Genomic DNA, 18,975 nt, shown 5'->3' on the forward strand with positions numbered 1-18,975 from the left:
CGCTGTTTTAGGAGGTGATATCCCCACAGAGTCAGTGCATAGAGCTGGGATTTTCCAGATGTCCGTTCTGAACATCTCAGTCAGAGCCTGCCTTAGCCTCTTGACTACAGAAGGAGCACAAATTTAGTTTGAGCATCTTGGCACATTGTAATGGTCTGAAACACTGGACATGGCTGTTAAAAAAACAACTCCTGAGAGAGACTCCTATGATAATCTTGTCTTTCTTTTCCCTATCCTGCACTGGTCTCTTCTAAGGGATATTCCTACAGGAGATTCTGCAGTGTGTCATGCCTCAGCATTCTCGTTTCCAGTTTAGACAAAGTGTTGTTTCCTTTAATGGTAAAGAAATACAGTTGCTTGCCAATAAGGAAATAGCTGTTTTGTTGAAGTTAGTTCAATAGTGTACTTATTTCTAGGCAACGCATTTGAAGTGGTCAAATAAAAACTTGCAATTCCATACTTCAGTACAGAGAGGTCAAGATCTGGAATATATTGCTTTACAGTAACAAACAAAATCCTCATTTGTTCCTGTACTAGACAAACTGGCCTAGTACTAGGAAAAAATATACTCTAAGTAGGCAATATGGCTTCATAAAGAGAATACTATGGAAAAAAAATCTCTTGATGATAGTTTAATTTTCTTTTTTGGCATATATAAGTGAGTAATATGACTATGATCTAGTAATGATAAGTGGGTGGATCCATTGAAAGTCTGAGAAGTTTAGTCTATGTATTGTTTCATAGGAAAACAAAAGAATTATGAATGTAGTGTTGAATAAAAAAGATCTTTTTAAAATTCTGTAGTACAACATAATAATTTAAGAAGGATATCATGTGCTGGGCACACTGGTGTCAAAAGCCATATTCAGACTGGCAATCACAGAAATTTTTCTGCATTTGAAATGCAGCTTGTAGCAGTGTCTCCATTCCACATCACAGTCATGCTCAGAAGCAGTTCACGTTTCTTAGTGAAAGAAATCATGTGTGTACTCATCAAAAATGATACCAAATCTGCAGGCAATCAAGAAAATAGTTAATAAAATATTAGCTTGTAAATCAAAGGCATTCTTATCATCTATAGAACAAAAATACTAGTCTCTGCCTGGTTTGCAATTTCTAATCTGGTTTGTGATACCTGTTAGCAAGAGATAATGAGAGGAGCTTGCTATTTCAGTATTCCTTCAAAGTGAAGATGATTCAATTAAGCTATTAAGGAAAAATATGGGGTTTTTTTCAAACTTCTTTCACTCAAGGTGTGCAGTGGGTGGATGGGTGGCTGCATGCACTGAAATGGTGAAAGCTATGAATTTTGAATGTATATATTACTTTGATTTTTTTTCTTTCATCTGTATTGATGTCAAATTGAATGCTTCCTTCTGTGGAGCAGCATATTGCCTGCAAGTTACTCCTTTAACAACCCTGAAAAAATACAGGTGGCTTCATACTGTAATCCTGCAAGAACACAGCCCATTAAGTTGATGTGAGATGAATAAAAAAAAAAATGAGGTAATTTTTTAAAAAAACTAACTTCTTTGATGAACATTAAGGAGGAAATAATGTATACTATTCAACTTCTTGGCATCAAGCTAGGAAATCATGTTTAGCATTAATTAAAACTTATGTAACATCTTTCATTTGAAAAAAAAAAAGTGTATTAGAAATACTTATTTCTTAGATCTCACATCTCTGAGATAAATATTTTCCACATTTTCTGATTGAATGTGCATTGCTTTGCAGGAGAGTAGCAAAGCTAGGCAGGAAACCAGTAATGCTACCTTCTAGTTTTGTATTTTAGCAGACAAAGCGTTATCCTGAGCTTCAAATTACTCACCAGATGTTTAAGATGGAGTAGATGTAGTTCTGCAACTCTGTGTAGTTCCTCAGTTAACTCGCAATAAAACCGAGTGGCTTTATCATCCTGAATATCCCCTCAGAAACAAGGTCCTTTAGCCCAGTTCTATTGTACAGTCTAGACAGAAATTTTGAGTTCAGTTCACATACTTCCACAGATTTTTCTAACTCACACAAGGTAGCACTGATCTCTGGTCCAATTCTGCTCCTCCTGAACGCGGGTTTACATTTAGTGTAGTGATGAGGTGATTAGTTGATACAGTACTGAGTGGTTTTGAAAATCCACTTCTTTTTCCTCTGTTTCTAAATCCTGATAAATTTATGATAAAAATTTTAATGTACATTGTAAGTTTCTCTAAGAAGGGACTTCTCTTTACCAAATATTCAGAATATATATTGCTCCAATCGTGACTGGAGGTATGAAACACTACTCTGGTACAAATAATAACCAGTCCATCACATTTTTATTGCATTAGTTTAATCAATGCAACTATTTTCACTTATTCCATTGGTTCACAGTATATATTCATATGCATCAGTTATTTATCAGTTCTTTCTGATTTATCTTTTTATGTGTCATTTCAGTGATTGTGAGCATTTTATTGCATTAATTAATTTACTTGCATTAGAAATTATAACACTTCATGGAACTGCATTCTCTTGCTACAGAAAATCCTGGTCATTTTATCTATTTCTTTTTGTATCCTGTGTCCCAGTTCCCTATGTTAATCTGTTTCACTTTGCTTCTGACTGTGTTGTAAGTGACTAATAATTTAAGAGCTATTATTAGAGCTCACCACACTGTTAGTCAATGTCACATTGTAATTTAAGGTAGTGTGAAACTATCTTAGGATATTTTCCTGAAAGCTGTGAAAAGTTATAAGTAGTAACCATATTGATGTTTCAGTCATTTATGAAAACTTATTTACTTGAATAACTGCTAGGTATTAAGAAAAATCTACAAAGGCCATTTAATTTAATGTTATATACAAATTGCAAAGCAATTTGGAAATAGGTGTTACAGTTTCATGACTTAGGCTCCCATGTACAATAATTACAGAAGTAAGAAAATAGACCTAGTAGAAATACAGTCTAATCAGATATAAACTGTTTTTCCTCCCTGAGTGAAAACTTCACTCAGGGATTATATGTGCTAGACTATACTGTCCTGCTGTGGACTTAATTCAATCAAATACACTTATTATATCCACTGTGAAAGTACTTTTGCACCCAAACCAACAATTTAGGGTGCTATTCCTGTAAGCACTGAACAATCAGGTCACAGTCCATATACAAGAGACCTGTTAATACAGAGCTAATACAGGCAAAGAGAAAAACAAAGCAGCAGTATAAATCATTGCAAAACAGCTTTAAATGAAGAGCTCAGGAACATGTAGCTGCATGGCTTTAAGGTGTTGCTGCTTTCAACTGTACACTGGCCATAACTGTCCTGATAGCGGAGGCAACAGATCAGGTTGTGTGCCTGTGTCTGCATTTTCATTCTTGAATCCACTTGTTCCTTACCACAAGGACACCTACTTTGCACTTAGGTGAAAAGATTATTTCCAGGGAAGGACTGAGGTCACCGGCCAGCTGAGGGTGAGTACTGGTGTACCTGTCAGCCAAGTACTCACACTATTGACCTAATTTGCATTAGTAAAGCTGCCTGTTTACAACCAAGTTTGTTCCAGCTCAACTTGGAAAAAAAAAAAGCTGTATTAACAAAAAATTGCCTGTCTCTATAATTTCTTGCAATTTTCTGCAAATTACATTGGTTTTAAGCAATACTTTGTCACATCCTCAACTCCCTGAATGGCATTTCTAAGCTAGCAAACACAGTTTGTGTTTACAACCATGGCCTTTATGTTTTCAGAATATGTGGAGTGACAATCCTTTTAACTCCATTAATGATTTGCACATTTTCTTGGGATGTTTATTTTCACTTGTCCATTGTGCATGTGACAATTACTTGATATGAATGGAAAGCACTTTTAGAAATGTCTTGCATATGTTATTTGAAGTCTCCGAAATTTTTCAGGTTAATTGCCCAGATTCATGATGAGCTGTTGTTTGAAGTAGAAGATTCGCAAATCCAGGAGTTTTCAGGTAAATACAATCTCTCTTGCTCTTTCTCCTGTACCCCTTTTTTTTCTCCCTTTCACCTGTGATTTCTCAGAGGCTAAAGCATTAGAGTAACAAGAAGCAGCACATTAATTCCCATGATTAAGAAAATGTATACCAAACAGATTTTTCTGAATGTTTTCCACAACTGGTTCTTATGTACATAAAACATTATATACTCCTCATTGGGAGTTCATCAGCATGCTTATTTGTATTTAGTTTCCTTATCAAGATTCCTTCATCCAGTGTGTGAATCCTGTGAAGCTAATTAGTAATACTTTCTCCAACATTTCAAAGGGTTTTAGGGGAAAATAAACGAGTTTAAAAAGAATGACTTGGAAAGTAACTTCCTAAATTCTTATCACTGGTGCCTGTTATGTAAAGAAGTATGACATTCTAAATGTTATAATGTACTGTAATTTCTAAGTTAGTTTACTACTTTTATGTTATGAGAACTTTATGATGGAACTCACAAGGTTAAAGGTTAGTAAAAGTTTCCAACTACATTTTTATCCTCTCATCTGGTTTACTTTCAGACATTATTTCCTAAGCCAGAGTTTGTCTCAGCACGTGGTAGAAATTTAGCTAGCAGATGAGGGCACGAAGGAGGCTGTTGGGTGGGTCTCTTTTCCAGTAAACAGTGGATTTACTACTCTAGGGACCAATTTTTTATTTGTGTTTATTCACAAACTTCGGTCTAGTTTGAAGCTCAACAATACCTTTGGCTAAAACAATTAGCATAATGTCAGAAACATTTTAAATGAACCAATAAAAGAAATATCTTCCAATATAACCTAAGCATCTAAGAAAAAATTAATTTTACCTTCCTTTGTTGCATTAATTTAAACAGTACAGTTTGCCTTAGTCTCATTTCATCACTGATCCCTCTTGTGAGTATTAGTTCATAATGAGAGCATTAAAACTCCATCTAATCAAAACAAAGAACCTGGGAAATACTTAAGTTCAATATATTAGGGTCATTATAATGAATTAGGTTAATGTACTAACATTTGACCTCTCAGTGCAGGAGTTCAAATCTGGTTTAAATTAAAAAAAAACACTATACCATTTGTCAGAGATTGCAGTATCTACGTGGAAAAGGCCAGTGTCTAAAAGTGTCATAGTTTCAGAGTTAGAAAGTGTAGCGTAATGAATATGTAAGACAGGATAGCAGTATTTTTATTATTTTACATCAATTTGCATTAAATATAGAGCTAATATGATACCCAAAAGATAAAATTTATTCATAGTTGCTTAAACATATCAGAAAATCATAGTTTCTGCCCTCATTGGGTCAAATTCTGATCTCCGTTACTAGTATGAATTTGTAGCAAATTCAGCAAAGTCAATACTTTTCCAGTATAGCAAAAAAGGCTCTAGCCATTGTATTAATAACAGTAAGAAGTTATCCTAACTGGGGGCTTTTTTGTGAAAACACAAAAACAGTCCTGTTCCAATACTCTGCAGACTACAGTGTAACTAGTTCACAAGTCTCCATGTCTAGCTGCAGTTTGCAGAACAAACATACCTGTAAATTCCTTATTCTACTTCAGAGCTGTCACTATGAAATTGAAGTTGCTAAAATAACCTTTAGGGAATGGACCTGGGCAGTCTAGAGGTCTGAGATACCTTGGAAGTTGTCTTTGCACTTAACATAAGCTGCCAAGTTTGAGTGTTCAAGATGGAAGTTTGTTTCATTCTGCTTCTGATTGAAGATTGATAATTAAGTTTGTCTCTAATTTGCTCTCAGAGGCAAAGAAAAAAGAAAATTCTACATAACTAACTTTCAGATATACTCATGTCAGAATAGAAGAGTGATAAAATATCTTTAATACTGAAGACTGACCTAGGACATTCATTTCCTTCTTAATTTCTTCATTCATTCATTTCCTTCCCCTTTATTCATCACTTCGAAGGCCATACCTGGAGTCCTGCATCCAGTTTTGGGCTTCCCAATACAAGAGAGACATGGACAGACCAGGGAAAGTCCACCAAAGGGCCACAAGGATGATGAATGAGCTCTGGAGTGTTTCTCCTATGAGGAAAGGCTGAGACATCTGGGACAGTTCAGCCTGAAGAAGAGAAGACTTGAGGATCTTATTAATGTATATACATGCCTGAAGGGAGGGTGCATAGAGAACAGAGACAGGGTTTTTACAGTAGGGCCCAGTAGCAGGACTAGAGACAACAAGCAGAAACTGAAACACAAGGAGGTTCCTTCTGAACATAAGGAAACACTTTTACTGTAAGTGTGATCAAGCACTGGCATGGGTTGCCCAGAGAGGTTGTGGAGTCTCCATCCTTGGAGATATTCAGAAGCCATCTGGACATGATCTGGGGCAAGTGGTTCTAGATGGCCCTGTTGAGAAGTGGGGATGGACGATCTGACCTCCAGAGGTCCCTTGCAATTTCAACCATTCTGTGATTCTGTGTTTTGTGAATAGCTCTGCTGCCAGTAAAAGAACTAATCCAAGTTGTCTTGAAAGTGGCTGAAGCTGGCCCTTCCTTCAGGGTGATTAACGAGGATTTTGCTTGCGGTGAATAGGCAGAGAAAGGGTGCATCTGCACTAGCATGTAACTTCCAGTCAGAAGTATGATGATGAAGCAGATCTCCCTATTGTCCCCAGTCCATGGTTCACATCACAGAGCAGTCTGGGAGCAGCTGACCTACATTCCTTTCTGATGAAACTAAATAGGAACTCTCTCTAATCTTTTCCAATTATTTCAGGAGTTGCTAACTGAGGTAACAAATGAGGTGTGTGAGTTTAAAGCTGAAGGAGTGTCAGTAGGATGTGTGTTCCTAATTTGTTTCAGTGCTTTAAAAGTCCCAATATGATTTTCATCCTTTTACCCTAAGTTCTTTCTTCCTTTTAAGTCCTCACTCTTCTTACATTTATTTGCCACTATTCTTTAGCTGTCAGCTTTGTCTTTACATATCTAATGAGCTTTTGTCCATTCAAAAACTTCAAATTACAAAATCTGCTGACTTGCAGTTTCTAGCCTGCAGTTTAATGATCCAGAGAGAAATCTCAGTTGTACAGTCACAAACTCAGTAAAGGGAAAGATGTGGACTTAAAGCTGAAGTGTAGTGTTTGATGGCTTTAATGGACTACAGTTCAGTGCTGTGTTAGTTCTGCATTTAGTGTGATCCAAGAAGCACTGGCCTACTATTCAGTGTGTTTGCATTCTGATTCCAGTCATGCTTCTGATCTACTTTTTCAGGAAAGCAACAAATATGTGTCTCAGTTTTATTATTTGCAGAATGGCTATGAAAGCTTAAAATACTGTTAAGACTTATAAATGAAGAGAATAAAGGTAAACAGTATTATTTCAATTAGATCATAGCACAGAACATAATCCTCAGCAGCATTTTCCGTATGGAAATGGCTCTTTTGTATTGTTTTACAACATTAAAATGTCTATTTGCTTCTAAGACTCTCCTGAACGGAGGCTGAGAATTGCCACAAGGCAATCGTAATGCTGGTGCTTTCTCTATTCCTGCTTAGGACTTAATAGGCCCCAGTAAGAATTTTCAGTATTTTTCAGTATAGAGAAATGCAATTTATAGTGTACCTAATAATCTATGCTCAACAGATAATTTTAAATCTTTTTAATCTGATAAACAAGGGGAAAGCAATAAAGTGGTTTTTTTTCCCCTAATATCTACTTTTGCCCAAAACACTGCATGTAACTTAAGATAGGTATTATCTGTATTTTAGAAGAATACTTTCTTCAAACAGAATCCATCACCCAGTTTTGTAGTATGCATATGGTTCCCTCTGAATGGACAAGGCAAAACATCATTTATTTATAACAGGCTTTGAGTGTCCAAGCTTTGACGTACTTTGAAATACAATAAAGCACATAGTACTCTGAATTGTGTAATTTTCAGCAAAGATACGGCATATTATTTGCTTCAATTCTCTATTTAGAGCAAGAAAAAGACAGCAAAAGAGCTTTTTAAAAATTCTCATTTTCTATTAGAGGGTGCTTGGAAAGATCAAATCAAAACATTTGGCAGAAACTGCTTTGGTTTTAGCAGAAGGCTGTCAGCTTCACCATCAATAATCTGCCTGGTTTCTAGCCAGCTTGCCTGTCTGGCTTCCTCACATCCTGAGCTCTCCAGCAGCCCAGGAAGCAAGAAAGGCAGATGATATTTTAGGATTGCCAAAAACTGGGCTCTTGGATCTGAGAGGGCTCAGCATCTCTGGGTTCTGAAGTCTGTGTAATCAGGTAGACAGACTGCCCCCAAATCCAGCAGAGCCCAGGGACTCTACAACCAGAGTATGCAGGAATTGCAGAACCCAAGTTTTCATTTTGTGGAGACTATTTCTGAGACTACCTCTCCATGCTTTGTTTGAAATACCCCTTTGCCCTTAGATTATTCTGAATACATTAGTGCTAAAAGGGGGAATGCACTTGGGAGTAAAGAAATGCAGAATTTTCTTCTTCTTTTTTTTTTTTTTTTTTTTTTTTTTTTTTTTTTTTACAGTGCAGGGATACCCATAGTTATAACTGTAAGGTCTGGCTTCTGATATGTATTCTATGCATACCTGGTAGATTTGAAAGGTGAACTTTGCCAATAATGATTACTGTGGATTGTTCCTTGTCACTATGCTTGCTTAATTGCATCCATTAGTGAGAAGCATAATTAAATGAGAGACACTTGGTACTTGAAATAGCATATTTGTGCAGAAATATATGTATTCCAGTACTTTGTGTTCAATATCAAAATGCATTAGGGCAATTTTTAAAGGTGTTTTTTTTCTAGAACTCATTTATAATCATACATTATTGATAGAATTGATGAAGTTATTTTCTGCATTTGTTCTTATATTTGGTACCTGTGAAACATACAGTTTTAAACTATTTTCTGACACTTTAGCATATATAAAATATTTCAGCTGAAATACTTCCTTTAAATGTAAGAACACCAAAAGGGCCAGTCTAAGAAAAAAAAAAATCAGAATTAATGAAGCCTATTTTGATATTAAGATCAATTAAGTTTATTACTACCTAAGGAACAGTTATCTTCAATATTTTTTTAAAATCTGCCAATATAAAAGTTTGGCTTATGTACAAATTCCATGAAATTTCATTTTATTCTGCTATAATTTCCCATTTAACGGGTACTCAACTGCATAAAAAAGTGCACATGGTCAAAGAAGACTGAAGTAACAGAAGAACAAAAGAATGAATTGGTTATCACAAGCTAGTGACATTTTCTGTCCTCTGAGCTGCCGTTTTCTGACTTGAAAAACACTGGTGCATAAACTAAAGGTGCTTCCAGATAGCTTTCAATTTGCAAAAATTCCTATTCCATAGATCATATGTCTGGCCAGCTTTGACATGTTTCTGGAGTCATAATTTCATAGGTGAGTGAGCTTGAAAAATGTCTTCAGTTTGATAGGGACAAATAAGCTTTTGTTCCACAGCAGGCATGCATGTCTTTTCTTTGCTCCTATCCACAACACTTTCAATAAGCACATTTATTCTGGCCAGTATCAAGAAAATCTAATACATGTTAAAATTTAAGTTCCTCTGTGATCTCCTCACTTTGCTGTCACAATTTTTTTTTAATATATAATATTTTAACATGACACACTTAGCCCTTACAAAGCATGCCAGGATGTGTATAATCAACAAATCTCATAATTGCTGACTATGGCTTTTGAGAGATAAGTTGCAAAGATTGTGAGAACAGCATTTTACAGATGCCATTGCAGTATATGTCTGGCTGCAAAGGAACATTTTAAAATTAATAATTTATGTGCCCTAGATATACTAGATTCTTGACTGAACAGAAATAATCATTATCCCAAAAGCCTCCAATCTTAGAAAAGAAACAAAAAATTAAGAGTGGTAGGGGCAGATCTGTTTAAACATTGTGGTCTCTTTTGTTAGTGACCACACTCTGTAATGCATATGAGATAAAAAAGATACAGTTATGTATGCCAGGATTGTTTATTTTAAGCCTTGAGAAAGAGGAGAGTTTTCAAGGAGCTCTGAGAGAGTAGTGGGAGAATCAGATATTATATGTAGAGGACTAAAACTCCTGTGATTACATACCACTATACCATATGGTCTCTTTTATAAATGATCATAGAATGGTTTAAGTTGCAAAGGACTTTAGAGATGATTTAGTTCCAACCCCCCTGCCATGGGCAGGGACATCTTCCACTAGACCATGTTGCTCAAAGCCCCATCCAGCCTGGCTTTGAACACTTCCAGTGTTCCATAGGGCACCTTACAACCTCGCTGGACAACCTCTTAAATGTCTCACCACCTTTACAGTAAAGAACTCCCTGGGAAGCATGTTCCAGTGCCTCACCACACTTACAGTGAAGAACTTCTTCCTAATATCTAATCTAAACCTATTTTCTTTCAGTTTAAAGCCATTCCCCCTTGTCCTGGCACTACATGCCCTTGTAAAATGTCGCTCTGCCCCTTTTAGATACCACAAGGCCTCCCCAGAAGCCTTCTCTTCTCCAGGCTGAACAATCCAAACTGTCTCAGCCTGTATTCATAGGAGAGTTCTTCCAACACTGTGATCATTTTGTGGCCCTCCTCTGGAGTCGCTCTAACAGGTCCATGTCCCTCTTAGGTTGGGGGCCCTAGAGCTGGACACAGTACTCCAGGTGGGGTCTCACAAGAGCAAAGTAGAGGGAGACAATCATCTCCCTCAATCTGCTGGTCACACTTTATTTGATGTAGCCCAGGATACAGTTGGCTTTTGGGGCTGCAAATGCAAATTGCTGGGTCATGTTGAGCTTCTCATCAGCCAACACCCCTAAGTTCTTCCTTCTCCTCAGGACTACTCTCAATCCATACTCTGCCCAGCCTGTTTTTGTGCTTGGGATTACCCCATCCCAGGTGCAGGACCTTGCACTTGGCCTTGTTGGACTTCATGAAGCTGATGTGGGACCACCTCTCAAGCCTATAATGATCCTTCTGGATGGCATCCCATCCCTCTGGCATGTCAATCACACCACAGAGCTTGGTGTTGGAAAACATGCTGAAGGGCACTCTATCCCACTGTCCATGTCAGCAATAAGGATGTTAAACAGGACCTATCCCAACACCAGCTCCTGATGAACATCGTTTGTCACTGGTCTCCATTTGGACATTGAGCCACTGACTGCAACTCTTTTGAGTGCGGCCATCCAGCCTTGTCTACTGAATAGTCCATCCACCAAGTCCATGTTTCTCCAATTTAGAGACAAGGATGTCATTCAGGACAGTATCAAACGCTTTGCACAAGTCCAGGTAGATGATGTCAGTTGCTTTTCCCTTATCCATTGGCACTGTGAACTTATCACAGGAGGCCACCAGATTTGTCAGGCACAATTTGCCCTCAGAGAAGCCATGTTGGCTGTCACCTCTTTATTTTCCATGTGCCTTAGCATTGGTTCCAGGAGGATCTCAATATGAAAAATTTCTCCCACTGGAAGACTCTTCGACAATTTCATTTAAATGTAAATGCTTCCTTCTTCACTGTTCACTGTCTCGGCAGACTGTGGGACAGAAAAGGTAATCCAGCTTCTTTTTCTTGATATTTCTGTTATCATTATGTATTTATTATTTCATTCAAAATCTGTTGTAAAGTAGATGTAGCCAAGCCTTTTGGATACTTGCAAAGGTATGATTTCAAAAGGCTGAAATGCAGGCAAAACAACTCCAGCTTGCTTGAAATGAATGGTTTTAATATGCCACCCACTAAACTCTGGGAAGAGATGGAGAAGTCAGTGTGACATGAGAAAGAGAACAGGGAGCCAAACTGACACAGAAAAAAACAATGAAGAAAATGGAACAAACCAATGGAGAGGTTTTTAATGGACTGTCAAAGTGAATGAGGAACCATTAGGTTTGTTCACTGATGTGGCCACTTTAATCTGTGCTTTTAAAAATTGAGAGCAGTTAAGAACGCAGCAGAATTCTGATTGTGCCAAATACTTTAATGTGAAAACTGTGAACCAACAGCAAAAGGTGTTGCAATCATTGCTGCCATCACAAATCCCCTTTTGGGGATAACAATTCCAGGGGAGAGAACTAGTCAAATTCAGAGGTCTAGAGAACTAGTGAAACACTGGTCCCACTCAGCGCAAAGGAGACGCGATGTCTTTATTATACTGCTCACATCTTTCAAACCATGAATCAATGCCACTGGCTCGTGCTCCATGTTTTGTTGTCCACTGAAGCTCTTTCTGTCAAAAGGACCTGTTCCTCCCATTGCCATGATTCTCTGTTGCTGTTCAGTTGTCTAACAGCTCAAAACACCTTAACGCTGCACAGAGTGGGGCGTGCCCTTCCTAAGTGCTTTGGTGGAACATACAAAGCTGGGTGATTCTGCATGAGAAGTACAGAATCCAGATGTTTGCACAAAAGCTTTGTGCAGTTGTAGCCTGGTAGGGAGCTTACTGATGGAAAACATGTCCACCCAGGGACTGACTGGCAATCCACTCAGCCTTCTGAAGGCGTGCCACCTGGTTGGAGTGCCCCGACGTCTGCTGCATCGTTGACCTCCTAGAGCTGCCAGCCTGTTTGAATTCAGAGTGGGCTTCTCAAGATGGAGGCAGTCCAACACTCCTCTATTAATAGCCACGTTGACTTGGACTGGATTTTAAATGGATAATTATTTAGGCCAGCACTTCCCCTTTCACAATCTGTGGTTGCAATGTTTGTTTCTCCTCTCTGAAAATGACACTGTGTCCTATACTGGACCATAAACTACCTAAAATCTAACATGAAGCAAATATATAGGTGTAGGTATGTCAACAAATGTCTCCATTTCCTCAGCCTTGGCACTTCAGCCACTGATCTTTTGAGTTACTACATAATTTGGACTTCATGGGAAATCTTATGACAGCTCATTAGCATGCAAGCCTGAGTGAGCCAGCACTGTCTGAGCACTCCACTGCTGTTCAGGCAGAAGCTAGTTATCCTCCTCACTATTATCAAGCCAGCCTCAGTGTCACAAATGTGACACAAAACATTACACACATCTCTTCATTGCTGGCATCATTAGAAAAGGTCTTCTCAGCGCTGTTGTTGCTCCTTTGCATCTAACCTCAACTGCAAAAGAAATGTGGTGTGCATTGAGGGATAACTCCAAAGAAAGCTTCTAAGTAATCACGTGGGTTTTGGTCTAGCAGTTATCACCATGTACTGCATACCCTGGTATTTCTCAGTCCTGTGAGGCACATGATAAGTACTACTTAGTCAGCCATCCTATCAGAAGAATGGAGGTTGCTCAATAACTTTTGTTCTGGGGCTCCCTGGTATGCCTATTTCACTTTCACTAGCCAAAAGTGACTTCTTTTTTAAAGGCCATTTATCCAGGGAATCTCTCTTTGATTTTGATTAGAACAATATTGTGTTGCAGCAGCAATCTTTGTCAAGCAGAACACTAATTGGTGTGACCAAGGATGACAAAGCTGATCCCAAATGATTGATTTGGAATAATTATAGATTCATTTTCACAGTAATAGTGAGCCTAATGTTACGATGAGTTGTTGAGTTACATAGATCATACTGAAGTTTAATTGTTTAGATTCTTGCCATCCCCACTTGATATCTCCACTATCCCACAGGAAACATTTTTTTAAAATTCATCTCTGATTGTTTTACTTTGAAGAATAATATATTTTAGGCACTTCAGACTTCCAGTACTTTGTTTTCCAGCTTTATTTTTTAAGATTGAGTTTTATGGCTGCACCAGAAAATGAAAATACATAAAATGTCACCAAACATACGGCAAAGAGTACTGAACTTGAAAGCTGAGAAACACAACACTCAGACATGTTATGCCTCTATATAAAATATATTAGTTCTACACTTCATAAGTGAAACAATTCTCCAAATTTCACCCTAAAATTAAATTTAAAATATGGGATTTAACCCTCCACAAGACATAATATTCAACTTTTAAAAATCTGAAAAAATTGTGAATGGTTAGCAGGTATTATGTAAAAGAATACATGTGATTTTCCCCCCCCTCTATCCATATAACAATTCTAACATGGAAGATAAAGCTGTAGAATTTCAAATTTACCTTCCAGCACTGGTAAAAAGGACAATGGAGTCCCTGCAGCATACCACAGCCTTGAAAGTGCCACTAAAGGTAGGGACAATTCTGAATTTCCATTACTGTCTGAGGCATACTTAGCTTTGTATGTTATTGTCATCACATTAAGAATCTAGAGACAACTATTTTGCTCTTCACTTCAATGGTTTCATTTTCATCTTTGCAGGTAATTGCTTTTTTAAATGGCTATAAAAATTCTAAAGGAAATAGCTGGAAGAAACTTAGCCTTCATTTTGGGGAGTGTGATTCTCATCTACTCTTTGTCTTAGCGATACCTTAGCAGTATAGTGGTTTCAAAATCTATTTCATTCATTGCCATGCAGTTTCTGTTGGGTGTGGTAGAATGGGAAATATGTGCCTTTAATAGGCTTTCTAAATGTGCCAGGCATTCATTACCGCTGAAAAATTATTGTGAAAGATCTTTCTTTGGTATTTTTCACTTAGAGATTTGGTCTTTTTAATATTTCCATGTGGATGCCTAAGATATAAAGCAGACAAAATCATTGGCCACTGTTTAAAGGACATCATCTATCAGAACTACATTTGTGAAAACTGAGTAGATGATAGCTAAATAGTTATCATATCTATATATGTATTTGACCTAATAGTAATTATTTTATAAAATAATTATATTTTCCTCTTTAGAAGACAAGTACCCTTCACCCTATTCTACTGCTCAGTTTTTGTTGCTTAATAAAGGACTACAGTTAAGTGAGCAACAGTTCAAGGCTTTCCAGTTTCCTGAGAGATGGAGTACTTGGTGGTGTTAGATCACTGCTTTCAGAAATGGTTACAAGATACAGACTTGCACTAACGGGAATGGTTGAAAAAGAAAAATAGTAGATAAGTTCTATCTCATATTTCTTCCTCCAGAGCTTCTGTATCTATTTCAGCATCTCAGCCTTTCTCTGAGGCTTTCTCTGGAGGTCTTGCAGTTACATATTTCTGGGTCGTTATGTAGAACATCTCCCACAAAAGCTGAGAGAGGATAGTGAGGGGTGTCCGAGATCTAAATTACTGTTTCTCCTTCCCCCACTGGAATCCTCCACTCACTGTTCACTTTACCCTTGTAAGCACTTGCACTCCGGTTTATCAGATTGGGTCAAGTGAGACCTTTTGGCTGTACTGGGATTATACATTTCTTGCACTACCACTCGCAAGCTGTGCAAACTGCATTTCTGTAGGTTGCTTACAGTGTACACTTGTGCTTGCCAAGCTTCTTTTGTTTCAAACTCCTTGAAAAAAAAGGAACAAGACTGTTCTTCAATGTATGCTAAATCTAAATATTTTTAATGACAGTATTAGACACCTGGCACTCATGCTGCTGTAAGGCTCATTAAATAATCAGCTATGGTGTTATTGATGGTATAGAAAGTGAATAGCAGCACTATTGTTCTTCCCTGATAGTTTTCTGATATATTTTTGGTGGTGTCAGAGACAATATAATTCATAATTCAAGTCATTGCCATGAAATAAAATATAAACTCTAAGAAGTTTCTAAGAAAGACAAAAGTTTACGTGGTTAATGAGTGTTCATAGTTAGTTGGGAAAAATATCATTTTAGCGTTATGGTATATTTCAGTATTTCAGACTAACCATTAACTGGCAAAAGGTTTTAATGTCCTATGGACAAAATGGGACATATTATCTTAGATTCTACCTCTGTGTGAGGTGACTACTGTCACACACTGACAAATTCATCTCAGTGCATTAGCAAGTGGCTGCAATAAGTCATTCCTCCGAGAAGAGTAATTATTTGTTAAACAACTACTACATTTTAATAAGTGAAAAGAAACACATTTTTGGACAATAGATAGTTGTCTGGGCTTTTAAAGATTAGGACTTTTAATAGGCAGTAGAAATATTTGGAGATATGTTTTATTGCCTTTGTTTTGCTCTTCTCCTGAGCAAATTACTGTAGGAATCATGATACACTTTTATTCCTGCAAAAAAAAGCACATTAGGCTGCGTGCATCATGAAGATACTTCATCTTCCTCTGAAGCATCACAAATTGATCGATGGCAGAGGCCAGATAGAAAACATAAAGCACCAACAGCTTGATCTCAGAGAAGAAATTGAGAGTGATCTTTAAAAAAAATCTGTGTTTTTCTTTGTGGTGTTTACTCCTCTGTACAGTAGGGATATGTCTTTTATGATTAGAGATGCTGAAGATGAAAAGATTTTTGTGAAATACTCCTGCTCTCCTTCAGCACACTTGCTTCAACTAAATATGTATTATGTGCTTTGTTAATATGAATATTATTTTTTAATACAGAGGGAAAATGTCACTAAAGTAGAGCACACATATAGTCTTAATGGGGAGAGATTTCTTCTTGTTCTTTGAGGAAAAGGATGCTTTATCTTTGAAGTAGCTTCTTTTTCAATATGTAGTCCTTGCTAATGAGCTAGCTTTCATGTCAAAAAATCTGCTGTGTAACAGAGCACCAGGAACTGCAAAACAAACTGAAATAAAACCAAAGCCACAACAAAAATACCCCAGAATTTGAAAAGTGCATGGTAAAAACACCCTGGTATCTTTATGCGTTGCTGACAAAGTTGCTGGTTATAAACACTCATTTTGTAGCTCTTTTGAAAAACATAGTAAGATTAATTTTGCTTTAGCATATTCCTTGCAATTCAGTATAACATATTTGCTATTTCAAAACTGGAGGTTATTCTTAATTGTTAAAGTATTTTGATTAAAATTGTAGTGATCATTAAGTATTAATAGATATGAAGAACATTTCGTATTGGATAGGCACGTAATCTAGAGCAGTATCAACATCCAAAGGGAAAAGCAAAAATAGTAATCTTGCTATATGTGATGTGTTTGTTTGTTTAAATTTTTATATTTTCATTCTGACAGGTTCCCTTGAAAGTGATTCTTACCACTGGGAAATCATGGGGGTGTATGACAGAATTGCAGGAGATGTAAAGCAGTCATCGGGGATGTTATTCAGCACCCGTACACCTCATTGGCCTGTGCTGGCTCCTCGCTGAATCACTAGGCAACAGCACTGCTGGATCTTTCATAAGCACCTAATACTCTGCATGTGAATTTTTTTACTTCATTTTGTCTGTAGCCCTAGGCAACAGCAGTGAGATAAAACTGGTTTTTACCAGTTCATTGTGTTTCCTTTAGCCAAGGTAACCAGCAGGGAGCTGCTTTTGTTCTGAGCTAAATTACTACATGTAAGAAATGAAGCAAGACAATATTAACCCTTTGGGAACCTGACAAATATATTTGAGTTAGATGGATGTTTAGACTTCAGCATGAAAGATTTTGTGAAGTGCTTGTGTAAAAATACTTCTAATCTGGCACTATTTAAACTGTGTCAGTAAGTGTGTAACTGTTGTGTTCAGCTTGTTTTGTATTTTGTGAGTAGAAGGCAGCTATTTGGTTTGCATCACATATTAAATGTCATGTTCCACAGACTTAGAAAGAAAGTTCTTTGGAAAGAAAGAGTCTCCACCTTAATTTATATTTAGGATTTTGGAGCAAAACAAAGCTGGATGCCTAAATGTATTAAAAATAACCAAATTGTTGTCAGTTCAGTTAATTTCAAACTCAATTTGTACACTGTAGCCTTAGCATACTTTAGAGGAAGTATAGTTTTGCCTAATCTATTACTTTTGTTACTGATGTAATGCTAAATAATGGTTAGATAAATTTTAGGATTCAACCTTATACTTTTTAGAATTCAGGCTTCTTCTTGAACATTTGGTTTTGTTATTGATACTTTGTTTTACTATAGAGTTTATTCTTTAAATGAGTTTGTTTCATAATATCACTGGTTGCTAAATTTGGCCTCCGTGTTTGTGGAATACGAAACTGTCCTCAAAGTCTACTAATTATTTCATTGTAAGTTGATTTCAAGCACATAACTTTCAAGAGGTGTTTAGTATCTTTCTGCATTAGACCTTAAATGATCAAAGTAATATAATTTAAATTTTTTAAGTATAGTTAAAGAGATTTTGCAGCAGTTTTAATTTGTATCTTGAAACAATTTTGCATTGTTCTTAAAGTTATTAAACTATTAAACATTGTTTTCTTGTGTTTCATATTAATCATGTCTAACCTTGTCAGCTGAAGCAAGTCAGTCATTTCTAAAAATTTATTCTTATAGTTATAAAATTAGCAGTGATCAAGTAACTAAAAGTCAGACTCTTCTTAATATTGATTTGAGATCATCTCTTTGGGTGGGTAGAGTCCAGCCTGCATGGCTGTGACACTGCCCCAGCTTGTGTGAGCTGAAAATCTGGTTACACCTTTCCAAGAGAGAAGAGGTTGCCCAAATTTTCTTATGCTTTTTGCCATAGAATTACAGAATCATTGAATTGTTCTGGTTAGAAGAGATCTTTAAGGTCATCAAGTCCAAGTGTTAACCAGCACCACCAGGTCACCACTAAGTCATGTCCCTAAACACTACAGCTAAGAGTCTTTTAAATACCTCCTCACAGGGTGGTGACTCCACCACTTCCATGGGCAGCCTGTTCCAGTGCACCACCCTTTTGGTGAAGAAATTTTTCCCATATCCAGTCTAAACCTCCCCTAAATGGCACAACTTGAGGCTGTTTCCTCTCATCCTATCACTTATTACTTGGGAGAAGAGATGGACCCCCACCTCTCTACAACCTCCTTTCAGGTGGTTGTAGAGAGTGATAAGGTCTCCCCCGAGCCTCCTTTTCTCCAGGATAAACAACCCCAGTTCCCTCACCCTGTCCTCATAAGACTTGTGCTCTAGACTTGTGCATAAGACTTGTGCACCAGCTTCATTGCCCTTCTTAGGACATGCTTCAGCACCTCAATGTCCTTCTTGGAGTGAGGGGCCCAAAACTGAACTCAGTGTTTGAGGTGCAGCCTCACCAGTGCTAAGTACAGGGGGACAGTAATTTCCCCAGTCCTGCGGGCCACACT

At 37.3% G+C, this 18,975-nt stretch overlaps 1 protein-coding gene across 1 annotated transcript in view; it reads left to right on the forward strand.

Moving 5' to 3' along the window:
- POLN (polymerase (DNA directed) nu) overlaps positions 1–16,992 on the forward strand; it is a 101,970-nt gene extending 84,978 nt beyond the window's left edge. Inside the window, exons 22-24 of the mRNA XM_008936120.1 lie at positions 3,890–3,957; positions 14,031–14,092; positions 16,924–16,992. Of these exons, the coding sequence (XP_008934368.1) occupies positions 3,890–3,957; positions 14,031–14,092; positions 16,924–16,992 (199 nt within the window). The remainder of the gene's footprint in view (positions 1–3,889; positions 3,958–14,030; positions 14,093–16,923) is intronic.
- The last annotated feature ends 1,983 nt before the right edge of the window (positions 16,993–18,975 follow it).

The sequence above is a fragment of the Merops nubicus genome, unplaced genomic scaffold, assembly GCF_000691845.1.
Source record: "Merops nubicus isolate BGI_N331 unplaced genomic scaffold, ASM69184v1 scaffold1030, whole genome shotgun sequence".
Taxonomy (NCBI): domain Eukaryota; kingdom Metazoa; phylum Chordata; class Aves; order Coraciiformes; family Meropidae; genus Merops; species Merops nubicus.